Below are 13031 nucleotides of genomic sequence, written 5' to 3'. Positions count from 1 at the left end.
ATAAACAATTCTTGATGCACAAGGAAAGGTTACACACACAAAGGATGAGTTGACGGAAATAAGAGTTTCGACCATTTTAAGGTCAGATTCGATTGTTCAAGGTTCTTTCATGGACCAATTGCCTTTACAGGTGTTAGGAGAGGATACTGATCCAAAAGCCATATGTCAGTGGTCAGTGTCTACCTCCCCAGGATTAAATCCCCTGGATGCATCTGCGAATAGTGGATCTGACATAGGTGCAGATCGGCAACTTGTTGACAATGATTCAGATATTACCTGATGAGTCACAAGGAAATGTCTTCACAGACATTAGAAGGGAACTTTGATCTTTATGCTAAATTCGTTGGATCTTTGTTTACCTTCCCAGAATTCAAATTTGGAACCCTAAAAGGGAAACTAGCAACTTGTAGATTATGACTCAGATTCATCTGATGAGTTTAACAAGGATGAGGATTTGCGAACTCCCATTGCACCACCTGTGACCTCCTTAAGGATGGCTAAGGTGATTTTCCTTGCAGGTACAGCTGAATGATGGAGCTATGAGATGAGTGATACACTTGTGAGAATGAGTGTAAACACGAGTGGAGAGAAGAGTAAAACACATGTGAGGTACACTAAACAGAATCACACACTCATAGTGAGGAAGAAAGAGAAACTACTTGTTATTTCTTTTCCAACCAAGTGAAATATGAGAACTCCTTCAGACAACGACATACATTCCTTCTCTAAGGGGGAGATAAAAGATTAAGTAATAGTTTGGAGGATTCCTCAACTAAGGGGGAGAAATAGCAGGGAGGAAGAAAAAGACCCTATATATGTACACTACACTACACCATTGTTGTTTGTAACTACGGATCCTATTGTATGGGAGAGGTGGTAAACACAAGGTGATTTTCTAGTAAGGGAAGAAGCTGTTTTCCAAAAGGGGAGTACGATTGGTTTTTATCTGCGGATCCTATTGTACGGGAGATGTGGTAAATGAAGGTGATCTTCTTTAAGCAGTTGATTCTCATAGGGGGAGAAGCAAGAGAGATATGCGCTTCTCAACAGGAAATGTGGTTGTACAAAAGAAGATGAAACTACTTGAAGATATGTTCAGTCTAGAGGAACATCTATTTGGAACCTGGAAAATGTTAAATGTTATCCAGAACTTTTCTGCTATTTACTTTGCATTTCTGTTTATATCTTTTTCTTATTTGTTAGTTGAGTTATCCTCTAGGTATTTATTGTTATTGTCTAACAAACAAATAGGGGGAGATTGAAAGGCATATGTCATAGCCTATTTGTATATTCGAGGATTTAACTCAACTCAAATAAGAATGTAACAAGTAAATAGTGGATCTACCGTCAAAAAGATCTCACAAAGTAACATCTGTCAGAGGATTCAGAAACAAGGTTCATCTACAAATTTGAGGAATTAATTCACTGGAAGAAGTTTAAGATATTGATCAAGCCTCAGTGATACAAATCAAGATTATGGATTTAATCAAGTGACAGAGATCATGTCAGGGTATCAGAGAATTACAAGGATTTAATCTGAAGAAAATCAAGTTATCAAAGTCAAGACATGAAGTAAAGTCACGAAATTTAGTCACTTATGAACCAGACAGTACATCGAGTGTCAACATTGAAGTGGTGGAATTGATTCATAATTGACAGTGATTTTCAGAAGATTTTCAGAAGAATGGTTGCTGTTGAAGAGTAGTATTAATTCTCTATTAATTAATTAAGTCATATAGTTTAATTAAGAAAATAAATTATATCTGCAAAGATAAATTTATTTATTAATTGAATTAATTGATTAATTAATTCTGAATTAATATTAGGAATTTTCAGAATTGATTTTGTATTTATATTCAATATTAATTCAGCATGACAATCAATTGAACTGGTATGACAATCAATTGTCATACTGAAAGTCATACCAGTTCATTCAATAGTCTTGCCGAAAGTCATACTAGTTCATTCGATTATCATACTGAAAGTTCTACTAGAAGGAGGATTGTCTTGCTAGTTCAATCAGATTATCATACTAGTACAACAGATGGTCATACCGATTGTCTTCCTAGTACAAGTGATTGTCATGCCGATTGTCATGCCAGTTCATTTCAGTTCTGTTGATTAAAACTTAAAGACAGAAGCAGCAGACAATCATCAATCCAACAGAATACAAGTCAACCAACCAAGAACAAAAAGAAAAGAAGCAGACAATATTTCATTTTCATCTGTAAACTTCAAGATCATCATTTCTAGTTTTAAAGTTAAATCCAAATAACTAGAAATCATTCTCTTATTCTTGTATAACTATCAAGCGGATCAAAATCCCTAGAACTTAATCTCAAATTGCGTTTAACATTTGAATCTTTTTATTGCAAAAATAGAAAAAGTTCATGTCGAATTTATTCTAGATTTGTGATAATTAATTTGATATTAAACCCTTGTAATCGATACCGTTGTTGTAACACCTTTCAAGTTTAATAATATTTTTATTTAACTTGAATTTTGTTTCAATTTTTTATTCCGCACTAAATTCGATTATTCAGTATTGTTTGTATTCAACCCCCCTTCTACAAACACATTGGGACCTAACATGTCTCTTCAGTCGGTCCCTCGGAAGTCCCCTCGGAAGTCTCTGCAGAGGTTCTCTCGGAACTATCTTCGGACGCTTTGGATGCTGCAGGAGACGCTGGTTTAGGAGACGCTGCCTTTGGAGGCTCTTCTACCCTTGCCTTCTTTATAACGGGCTCAGGCTCCTCCTTAGAAGAAGATTCCTCCTCTTCAGAGCTGGACTCGAGCTCCTTCCTCTTTTGGCCTTGGCCTTGACTCCCCGATGGGCCGTCTTTCATCAAATCGGCAAGCTTGTCTGCAATGCCCCCAAGTGCTGGAACTCGCACAGGACAAGGGAAGGAAGACTGTTCAAGGACTTCTGGAAACTCGTCCTGAATAGCCTCCACAGCGGCGTCCCAGCCTTCCTTGTAGCTGACTGGATGAAGGAGGGCATCATGCTCCACCATTAAATCCTTGAATTCCTGAGTATCCATCCAGCCGTCAAAGGCCTTGTCCTTTTGAGCCTTGAGGATAACATTCTCAGCCCGGGCCGTTTCCAAGTCAGAAGTTGATGAGGCGATTTGGGCTTCCAGGGCCTCTATTCTTCGGTTGGCCTCCTCCAGCTTTTTGTTCGCATCCTCGAGGCCAACTTTCCAAGCCTTGGCTTGGTGAATCGCCCGTTGAAAATGGGCGTTTCCCTACACGATACACATCAAAAGTAAGAAATAGGAAAAATCAAAAAGGCAAAAAACTACGAATGAAAAAGGAAAAAGGCGTACCGTCACCAAAGCCTGAGCTCCGAAAAGCTCGTTAGCCTCAGCGACCCAGATTCACCTCTACCACCATCGGCGACCATGCATGTAGCCGTACACGACTGGGTAGTGGGTCAGCTTAACACTGAGATCATCACGGCATCTGCTCGCATTGCGGAGTTACGCCAGGCACTGACAGCTGAGAGAGCCACCCGACTAGGATACCCAGGAGATTTCAGAGCTACTTCCCCAGCCATAGCCCGCAGAGATATCGATGGGATCGAGCTCCGTACCAGGGTTCAGATGAGGATGACGTGAGTGGAAGGATACATCCCGGTAGTGGATGCAGAGACGATGATTGCAGGAGTGTTGAGGAGGGTGCGTGACCTCACTCACAGTGATAGTGACTGAGAGATTAGTGACTAGACGTAGACCTTGAAGAGGGCTGTGTGACTTGTCACCAATTTTGATAGGATTGCTAGTAGTAGATAGCGTTCCTAGCCTTTCAGGGTACACGACTTATGTATTTTCATTTCAGTATTCAGAACTAGTAGTGATAGATTGTAATCAGGCATGTATGAACTCGGCTGGTAATTTCATCCCCCAAGATATAAATGGGAGATCTTATTAATATATATCTAAGCAGTTGTTAAGAAATGATGTCTATATTATTTCACTTTATAAAACTTGCTAGATAATAAATAACATGCGTACATATGAATAAAATAACCTAACTGTTATAAATATGTGACCAATTTTCTTTATCAGAACAATGCCACCGCGTAGAAGAGGAACCAGGGCACATCCCGAAGAATCTGTTAACCAACAATGAGGTGACCCAGTAGTAAATGAGGAAAGTGAAGAAGACCTAGACTATAATGAATATGATGAGGAAGAATATGTGGAAGAAGAGGCTGAGGGTACCCATCAGTGAGGGAACCCCATGAATGAATTTATGGAACTGCTAAGAGCAAATCTGAACCAACAGCCTATTCCACCACAGCCCCATGCTGCCCAACAGACTGCAGCTACTGCCTTTAGAGCCTTCAAATCCCTCAAACCCCCAGAGTTTCTAGGATCTGCCGACCCCGTTGAAACACGGGCCTGGCTCAAAGAGATAGAAAAGTCCTTCGAGATACTAGGAGTGGAGGAACGATATAAGACCATTTTCGCCTCTTACATGCTAAAAGGAGAATCTAACTATTAGTGGGAGTCCAAACGAAACCTAGAAGCTGATGCTGTGATCCCATGGGAAAGATTTACCCGACTGTTCTTATACAAGTACTTCCCTAGGTTTATGGAAACCCAAATGGAGATTAGGTTTCTGGAGTTGAAACAGGATAAGATGACGGTGGCAGAATATGAGGCCAAATTTACTGAGTTGTCTAGATTTGTGCCTGAGTTTGTGAATACCGAAGAAAAGAAAGTGCGAAGGTTTCAGCTTGGTCTGAAACAATGGATACAGAACCGAGTAGCAGTGTTAGAGCTAACAGACTATGCCACCTTAGTACAGAAAGCCTTGATTGTTGAAGCTGGAAGTAAGCAGATTGTGAAAGAAAAGGAAAATAGGAAGAGGAAGATATGAAGTCAAGGGATAGGAACCAGGAATAGGAGCCTTCCAAGCAGGTTCATCAGGGGAGCGGTGTCCCAACCTGCACGAGGCCCCGGATTCAGAAAGGCCCCGAGTGAGAGCGTTGGCCAAGGCGGCGGATAATCTAAGGCAACATTTCATAGCCAACCGCGTACCCCAATCCCAGAGTGTCAAACCTGTAAGAAGAGACACCTTGGAGTGTGTACCTAGACAAGAGCCCCTCTGAGATTTTACTAGTGTGACCAAATCGGGCACCTTGCCAACAACTGCACCTGGCCCAATATAACGGTTTCCAATGTGGAAAGGTAGGACACATGAAGAGGGATTGCCCAATGTTGAAGCCCCCAGCCTCAGGGATGAGCAAAGCTGCATCCAACCGACCCCCAGCTGCTAGGACCTTCAATATGACTGTTCACGATGCTGTCCGAAACACTGACGTGATAGCAGGTACCCTTTTGTTAAATTCCGAACATGCAAATGTCCTATTTAAATCTGGAGCAACCAAGTCTTTTATATCTCAAGATTTTGCTAGAAAGTTAAAACTTAATGCCATACCCTTACGTGAGGTATTACGAGTGGAAATAGCAAATAGAGAAATAATCCCTGTAAATCAAGTATACCCCAAATGCAAGTTGAAATTAGAAGGGAAGATCTTCGAGATCGACCTAATCCCATTCATATTTGGAGAATTTAATGTAATCTTAGGAACGGATTGGTTATCTAGTAACGGAGCATAAATAGATTGTGAACGGAAGTAAGTAAAGATAAGAGTACAGAATGAGAAAGAAGTAGTGTTTAAAGGTCAACGACAGAACCAGAAATTTCTGACCATGCTTCAAGCAAAGAGATTGTCAAGGAAAGGTAACGAGGCCTATTTGTCTTATGTGATAGATACCAAGAAGGAGGTCCCCAATATACAGGACGTACCCATAGTAAACAAATTCGAGGATGTATTTCCAGAAAACTTACTAGGATTACCACATGACCGAGAAATAGAGTTTGCTATAGAGTTAGCGCTAGGGATGACACCAGTATCCAAGGCCCCATATAGGTTAGCCCCAGTTGAGATGAAAGAACTAGCTTCTCAACTGCAAGAGTTATTAGATAATGGAATGATAAGGCCTAGTGTGTCGCCATGGGGAGCGCCAGTACTATTCATAAAGAAAAAGGATGGCAGCATGAGATTATGTATAGACTATCGAGAGCTGAATAAACTGACTATTAAGAATAGGTACCCTCTTCTCAGAATTGATGACCTATTCGACCAACTCAAAAGAGCTGTACATTTTTCCAAAATAGATTTAAGAACAGGATATCACCAGTTAAAAATCAAAGCGGAAGATATACCGAAGACTGCTTTTCGCACTAGGTATGGACACTATAAGTTCTTAGTTATGTCATTTGGGTTAACCAATGCACCCGCAGCCTTTATGGATTTGATGAACAGAGTGTTCAAAAAGTACCTGGATATATGTGTGATAGTTTTTATAGATGATATTCTGATCTACTCAAAGACAGAGCAAGAACACGCAGAACATTTGAGAATAGTCTTAGAAATCTTGAGGAATGAGAAACTGTATGCCAAGTTCTCGAAGTGCGAATTTTGGTTGAGAGAAGTTCAGTTTTTAGGACATGTGGTGTGTAGCAAAGGAGTTTTAGTTGACCCTGCCAAGATAGAGGCGGTATCCAATTGGGAAAGACCAACTACCCCAACAAAGGTTATGAGTTTTGTGGGTTTGGCTGGATATTACCGAAGATTCGTGCAAGACTTTGCTAAAATAGCTGGTCCACTGACTAGACTTACCCGGAAGACAGAAAAGTTCGTATGGACAGAGAAATGTGAGGAGAGTTTTCAAGAACTGAAAAGGAGGCTGGTGTCAGCACCAGTGCTCGCTCTTCCCGATGGAAAGGGAGAGTTTGTGATATACAGCGACGCATCGCTTAAAGGATTAGGATGTGTACTAATGCAGCACGTCAAAGTTATAGCATATGTCTCTCGGCAATTGAAGGAATATGAGAGCAGATACCCTACGCATGATCTAGAATTAGCAGCCATAGTGTTTGCCCTAAAATTTTGGAGACACTACCTATACGGTGAGAAATGCGAGATCTACACTGACCATAAAAGCCTCAAATATATTTTTATTCAGAAGGGATTGAACATGAGATAGAGGAGATGGTTAGAGTTGATAAAAGACTATGACTGTGAAATTTTGTATCACCCGGGTAAAGCCAATATGGTGGCTGACGCCCTTAGTAGGAAGGAAAGGCTCAAGATGATAATGACATCGGAGGAGTTGATTAAGGAATTTGAGAAGATGGAAATTGACGTGAGAGTGACCAGTAAGGGAACGGAAGGATTATTTGAGATTAAGCTAGTACCAGAACTGACTGAAAAGATACGAGTATGTCAGGAAAAGAAGATGAGCGAGGAAAAAGGGATATTGACCGGTGAAGAAGAAAGATGCGAGAAGGATGAGAAAGGGATCATGAGGTATGCGTCCCAGAATTGGATTCCGAATGTGCAAGAATTAAAGGACGAGCTATTGCATGAAGGGTACAACTCTAGATATTTAATCCACCCAGGAAGTACGAAAATGTACCATGACCTTAAGGAATATTATTGGTGGCCTAACATGAAGAGAGAAGTAGCAGAGTGGGTCAGCAAGTGCTTGACATGCCAGAGAGTAAAGGCGGAACATCAGTGACCTAATGGACTATTACGACCCCTAAAAATTCCGGAATGGAAATGGGAGCACATAACCATGGATTTTGTGACAGGCTTACCAAGGACAAAGACTAATCACGATGCCATATGGGTTATTATTGATAGACTGACCAAGTCTGCTCACTTCCTACCAATCAACGAAAGGTACACCGTAGACAATTTTGTAGATATTTACTTGAAGGAAATTGTAGTAAGACATGGTGTTCCTGTAGCCATAGTGTCAGATACAGACCCGAGATTTAATTCCCGATTCTGGAGAAGCTTTTAGGAATGTGTAGGCACCAGACTAAACATGAGTACCGCTTACCACCCCCAGACTGATGGACAAAGCGAAAGGACTATACAGACCCTAGAAGATATGCTGCGAGTGTGTGCCATTGATTTCAAAGGAAATTGGGATGATCACTTACCCCTGATCGAATTTTCTTACAATAATAGCCATCACGCTAGCATAGGAATGCCCCCGTATGAAGCTCTTTACGGGAGAAGATGTCGCTCTCCCCTGTGTTGGGATGAAGTTGGAGAACACAAGATATTAGGACCAGAGTTAGTCCAGCAGACCAGAGAAATGGTAGGACTCATCAGGAAAAGACTGTTGGCAGCTCAGGACAGACAAAAGAAGTACGCCGACCCGACCAGGAAGGATAAGGAATATGAAGTAGGAGATTCTGTGCTATTGAAGGTATCTCCGTGGAAAGGAGTGATGAGATCTAGAAAGAAAGGGAAGCTGAGTCCCAGATTCATAGGACCCTTTGAAATTTTGAGGAGAGTAGGACCTCTAGCTTACGAGCTCACCTTGCCTCCTAATTTACAATAAGTACACAACGTGTTCCACGTGTCCATGTTAAGGAAGTACCATGCCGATGCCCGACATGTAATAGAGTACGAGCAGGTAGATTTACAACCAGACCTGACCTACATCGAGCAGCCAGTAAAGATAATGGACGAGAAAGAACAAGTGTTGAGGAACAAAACGGTGAAGCTAGTTAGGATCTTGTGGAGAAATCAAAATGCTGAGGAATCAACTTGGGAACTTGAAGACGCAATGAGGAATATATATCCCCACTTATTTTCTAATTGATTCCGGGACGGAATCCTTGTTAGAGGGGAAGACTGTAATAACTCGAATTTTTGAGACCTTGTAAAAACGTTTAATGAATAGTAACCCTGACATACGGGAAAAACTTTTGAGCCCACACTATGTAGTGCAGGAGAAAATGAGTTTCAGAATTGATATTACGACTATACATACCAAATGAGTGTATGTAAACGCTATTAGGTTTTGAAGAAAACGAACTTTGAAAAATGACTGTATTATGACTTATTGAGGATTACGGGAATCACAATATAATTATGAGATTAAAATCCTACGGATTTATTTTCTAGTAGGATAAATAAAAATATAAGGAATAAATACGAAAGGAATTACATTGCGAACCATTTACGAGTTAGTATTACGGAGAACGTTAAGTAACCAAGCGAACGCGTAAACGATTAATTAAACGTAACGCACTAACTAAACCATGGTAAGGAAGTAACCATGGTTACTTCATCAAATAGTGAGCTAACCATAGGATGACCAAGCTAGCTAGCAAATAGTGTGCTAAGAAGCTAACCTTGTAGTTTAGCTTGTAAGCTAGCAAGCTACAAAGATATGTCCATGGATTTGGCAACAAAGAATAAACCTAGAATGCTATCATAGGAAGAATAAAATCAAGTTGCAAAGATATCAAGTCACCTTCCAAGAAGCAACCTATCCAAGCATCCAAGAGATGCAACCAAGTAGTATAAATACCCCCCATCCCCATTTTGTTCCATTCGGCCCCAAGGAAGAAATGGGAGAAATTGGAATTCAAAACTCCAAGTTCAAGCTCTTGTAAAATCACCCAATTAATTCCCAAGCCTCCTAGAAACTAAACTAAGGTAAGAAAAATCTTTCATCTCTTTTTATCAAGGTTTGATGGGTGGAATAAATTCAAGAAACTCACTAGTGAATAGTATGAATAGTAACCTCTCTTTGGTTTCTTGATTTTAATGGTGGTTTTAGATTCTAAAAATCATACCAAGCACTTCCAAGCCTCCACCATCCTCAAGAACACATCTCAAGCTTTCAAGAATGGTAAAAATATTTGGCCCAACTTTATTTCGCTTCCAAGTATATCGCGTGAAATGTTATTTCGCTTTAAGCGTGACATATTATATAAGACCGAGGGTCGGTCGGGATTTAAGATAAAACCCGGGAAGTATTCTGGAGATATTATAGGACGGGTATTAGTCCATAATAGTACGTTCTAAAGGGACTCATCATCCATTTACGAAACATTATAAACACCTCGAACTTTTATTAAAACGATTTGCCAACGATCATATTCCCTCAACTATATTTTATTGTTCGGATAACAAATATTATATACGTATTCCTTTACGATAGGAGTAGTATACTTCAACGTTTATTTATTCAAACACAATTAATTATTATAGATTATTAATTATGTAGTCATAAACTAGTTGAGGAATATTATTTTCAATAAATCTTTTAGAGAGTAAAACTCATTCGAGGTATGATTTATATCAATTGTCTTTTAAATAATTATAGACTATTATTTAATTAATTATTACTTATTAAAGGATTATTATTGATTTAAAAATCATAGATCCTGATATAAAATATACTTTCTGATTTAGAAGTATCATTCGAATAATTTCAGATCGTCGGTGAATATCATCCCGACTTATTAATATTTGAATATAGTTCCAAGAAGAAACTTTTTCCCCCTTATTAATTATCTGTTGACAACGGTCAACTCACATCCTTAGTACTTCCTCCGAAATTCTCAGAAGTACGTATGTACATATATATACACTTATATCTTAGAGAGATAAGCTATTTCTATCAACAAGCAAAGCGCTTGGGGAACTTCGATGTGGTTCGAGTTCTCGAAATTGATAGAATTCTTTTAAAGAACAAGGGAGGGGTAGACTCTAGTACTATGTGTGCTAGATAGACTACCAAAGGTACCGCAGGCGAAGGTACTCAGTGTACTCAGGAACTTGTGAAGTATGTGTATACCCGAAAATGGGACACGTAGCCCGAATGCGGCAAGGGTGATACCCGAGAGATGACGGTTTCGTCCTTATACTAGTAGAAAAGGTTTATTTCCGTAGTACGACTGATCATCGTATGCGGGGGCTCCAGTGAATGTCCAAACTCTTCCAATTGGAATTGAGATGCAATACCGTAACCCAAGCCTAGGTGCTGGGATTACTATTAAGGTATTCGCAGGTTATAAAAACCCCCTTAAAGAATTTTTTTCGTAAGAAGGTGTGTGACACCAAGGAAAACTATTTTCGAATAAAACATATATATAATATATGATGCTATCATACAGTCATTTCCATACTGTACATTATTATGCTGAGCATTATAGCTCACACTTGTTTTCTTAAATTGACACAACACAACAGTGAATCAAGATGCCTGCCATGAGAACCCCAGCCAGGAAACAGGTAGGAAATGGCCAGTTGTTCCGTAGATTGTTTGGTGTTGTACCTCAGGTAGTCAGAATAAGCTGGATTAGTTTTCAGTTGTTTATAGTTCGGCTTATTTATAAGTATGATTTATGTAAGATAAGAAATAAGAAACGTATATTTGGCCAGCGGACTAACCTTACCTAAAGGTCACTCCCCGGTAAGACTAATTATATTTTGGATGTAATAAAAAATTACTCTACTGATGATGGTTCGTTTCCAAGACAATAACCTGTAAGTGTGTGTGTGATAAGTGTGGGGTCATGAAGCGTGAGTATTTATATATTATAGTGTGAATTGTGTGAGTTTAGATGGCGTGGCTTTCGAGACTCCTGACCCCGGGTTTTGGGGTGCCACAACATTCAATAGTATTACTTTTAAAAGTAACATGCAAAGAGTATAAGAAAGTTTTCAGTTCAGATAAATTATCATTATCAATAGGAAATAGAACTGAAGGTACCTTATCAGTTCCTGAGGCATTATCTCCATGAGTTGCCATGAGTGCATGACACTCATCATCATTGTCAGCTCCTGATGAATCCATCCAGTCTCTGTTGGAGTTTGTTATGACCAAATCTTTTCCAAATGTCTTGGGGCACTCATTAGCCAGATGTCCCCTTTCATTACAGTTGTAACATGTCACCTTGGTCTTGTCAAACTTCCTTTACTTGGTGTACTAACCATCACACTTTCTGAACCTGTCTTTGCCTTGACTAGAAAACCTTTTGTTGAAACCACCTTTTCTTTGTGGTTTTGCAAACCTCATCCTTCTAGAGCCTTTCACAAACATTGCAGCCATTTCAACCACTTGAGGATCATCCATATCAATCTCAGAATCCTCGTCAGTATCTGTGTCGGGATCTGATGAATTATCGGTATCTGACTCTTCCACCATATTCCTTCTTCTTGACCTCTCACTCATCTTTTCTTTGCCTTTGTGAGTCTCAGAATTAAGAGCCAAGGCCTTTATCTTCTGACCTTTTCTATTCTTCCTTTGCTGGATCTTCAAGTCATGAGTTTTCAGCATCCCATACACTTCATCCAGGGTCAGAGAATCAAGATCATATTGATGCCTGATTATTGAGGCCTGAGTATCCCAATCTTCTGGAAGAGCTCTCAGAAACTTGGTGTTTGAGTCTTCTCTTTCATATTTTTCCCAACTAATGATAGATCATTCAACACTGTCATAAATCTATCATATATGTCAGTAATTGACTCATCAGCCTTAGCATTTAATTGATCATATTCTTGCATAAGAACATCTCTTATGTTTTTCTTTATTTCCATTGTACCTTGGCACTGTGTCTCCAAGGCATCCCATATCTCCTTTGCAGTATTGTAGTTAATAAGTCTGTTTGACATCACATTGTCCAAACTGTTGTGTAGAATATTCCTGACTTTAGCATCCTTAAGTATTGCAGCTTTTTCAGGATCCGACCACTTAGATTTTTCCTTTATGGCATTGTGCTCAGCAGCATCTGTAGTCATAGCCACAGTTTCCATAGAATATGGAGGTCCTATTTTGATGATATTAACATATCAATCATCAATTGTTGCAAGGAACATCAACATCTTTCTCTCCATTTAGAGTTATGAGCTTTCTTCAGGATGGGAATTTTCATGCTTTCATACTTACTTCCAGACATATTGACCTTTGCAAATTAACAGTTAATTTGACCGCTCTAATACCACTTGTTGCCCAGTAAAGTAATTGTTTAAGGGGGGTTGGATACAGTTACTAAACAAATCGATGTATTCTGAAAGTAAATTAAGAACAGATGAATCAAATAACAATTTATATTGATCTTTAATAAAATGTTACAAAACTCTCTCAAGAACAATATTCTTAAGAGCTTCTAGGTTATGTGAATACTCGAGTTCTACT

The 13031-nt window shown here is 39.5% G+C and overlaps 1 protein-coding gene across 1 annotated transcript; it reads right to left on the bottom strand.

The window, feature by feature from the left end:
• Nucleotides 1–12262: 12262 nt before the first annotated feature.
• Nucleotides 12263–12649, bottom strand: LOC141673418 (uncharacterized). Its single transcript, XM_074480163.1, has one exon. It carries the CDS (start codon nt 12647–12649, stop codon nt 12263–12265), a length of 387 nt encoding a protein of 128 aa, XP_074336264.1.
• Nucleotides 12650–13031: the final 382 nt, after the last annotated feature.

The sequence above is a fragment of the Apium graveolens genome, chromosome 7 (genome assembly GCF_009905375.1).
Source record: "Apium graveolens cultivar Ventura chromosome 7, ASM990537v1, whole genome shotgun sequence".
Classification (NCBI taxonomy): domain Eukaryota; kingdom Viridiplantae; phylum Streptophyta; class Magnoliopsida; order Apiales; family Apiaceae; genus Apium; species Apium graveolens.
This window is presented reverse-complemented; position numbering and strand designations above follow the sequence as displayed.

What these genes read in the sequence shown, in the direction of transcription:
- LOC141673418 (XM_074480163.1), bottom strand. Translation starts at nt 12,649, where the DNA reads ATGGAAACTGTGGCTATGACTACAGATGCTGCTGAGCACAATGCCATA.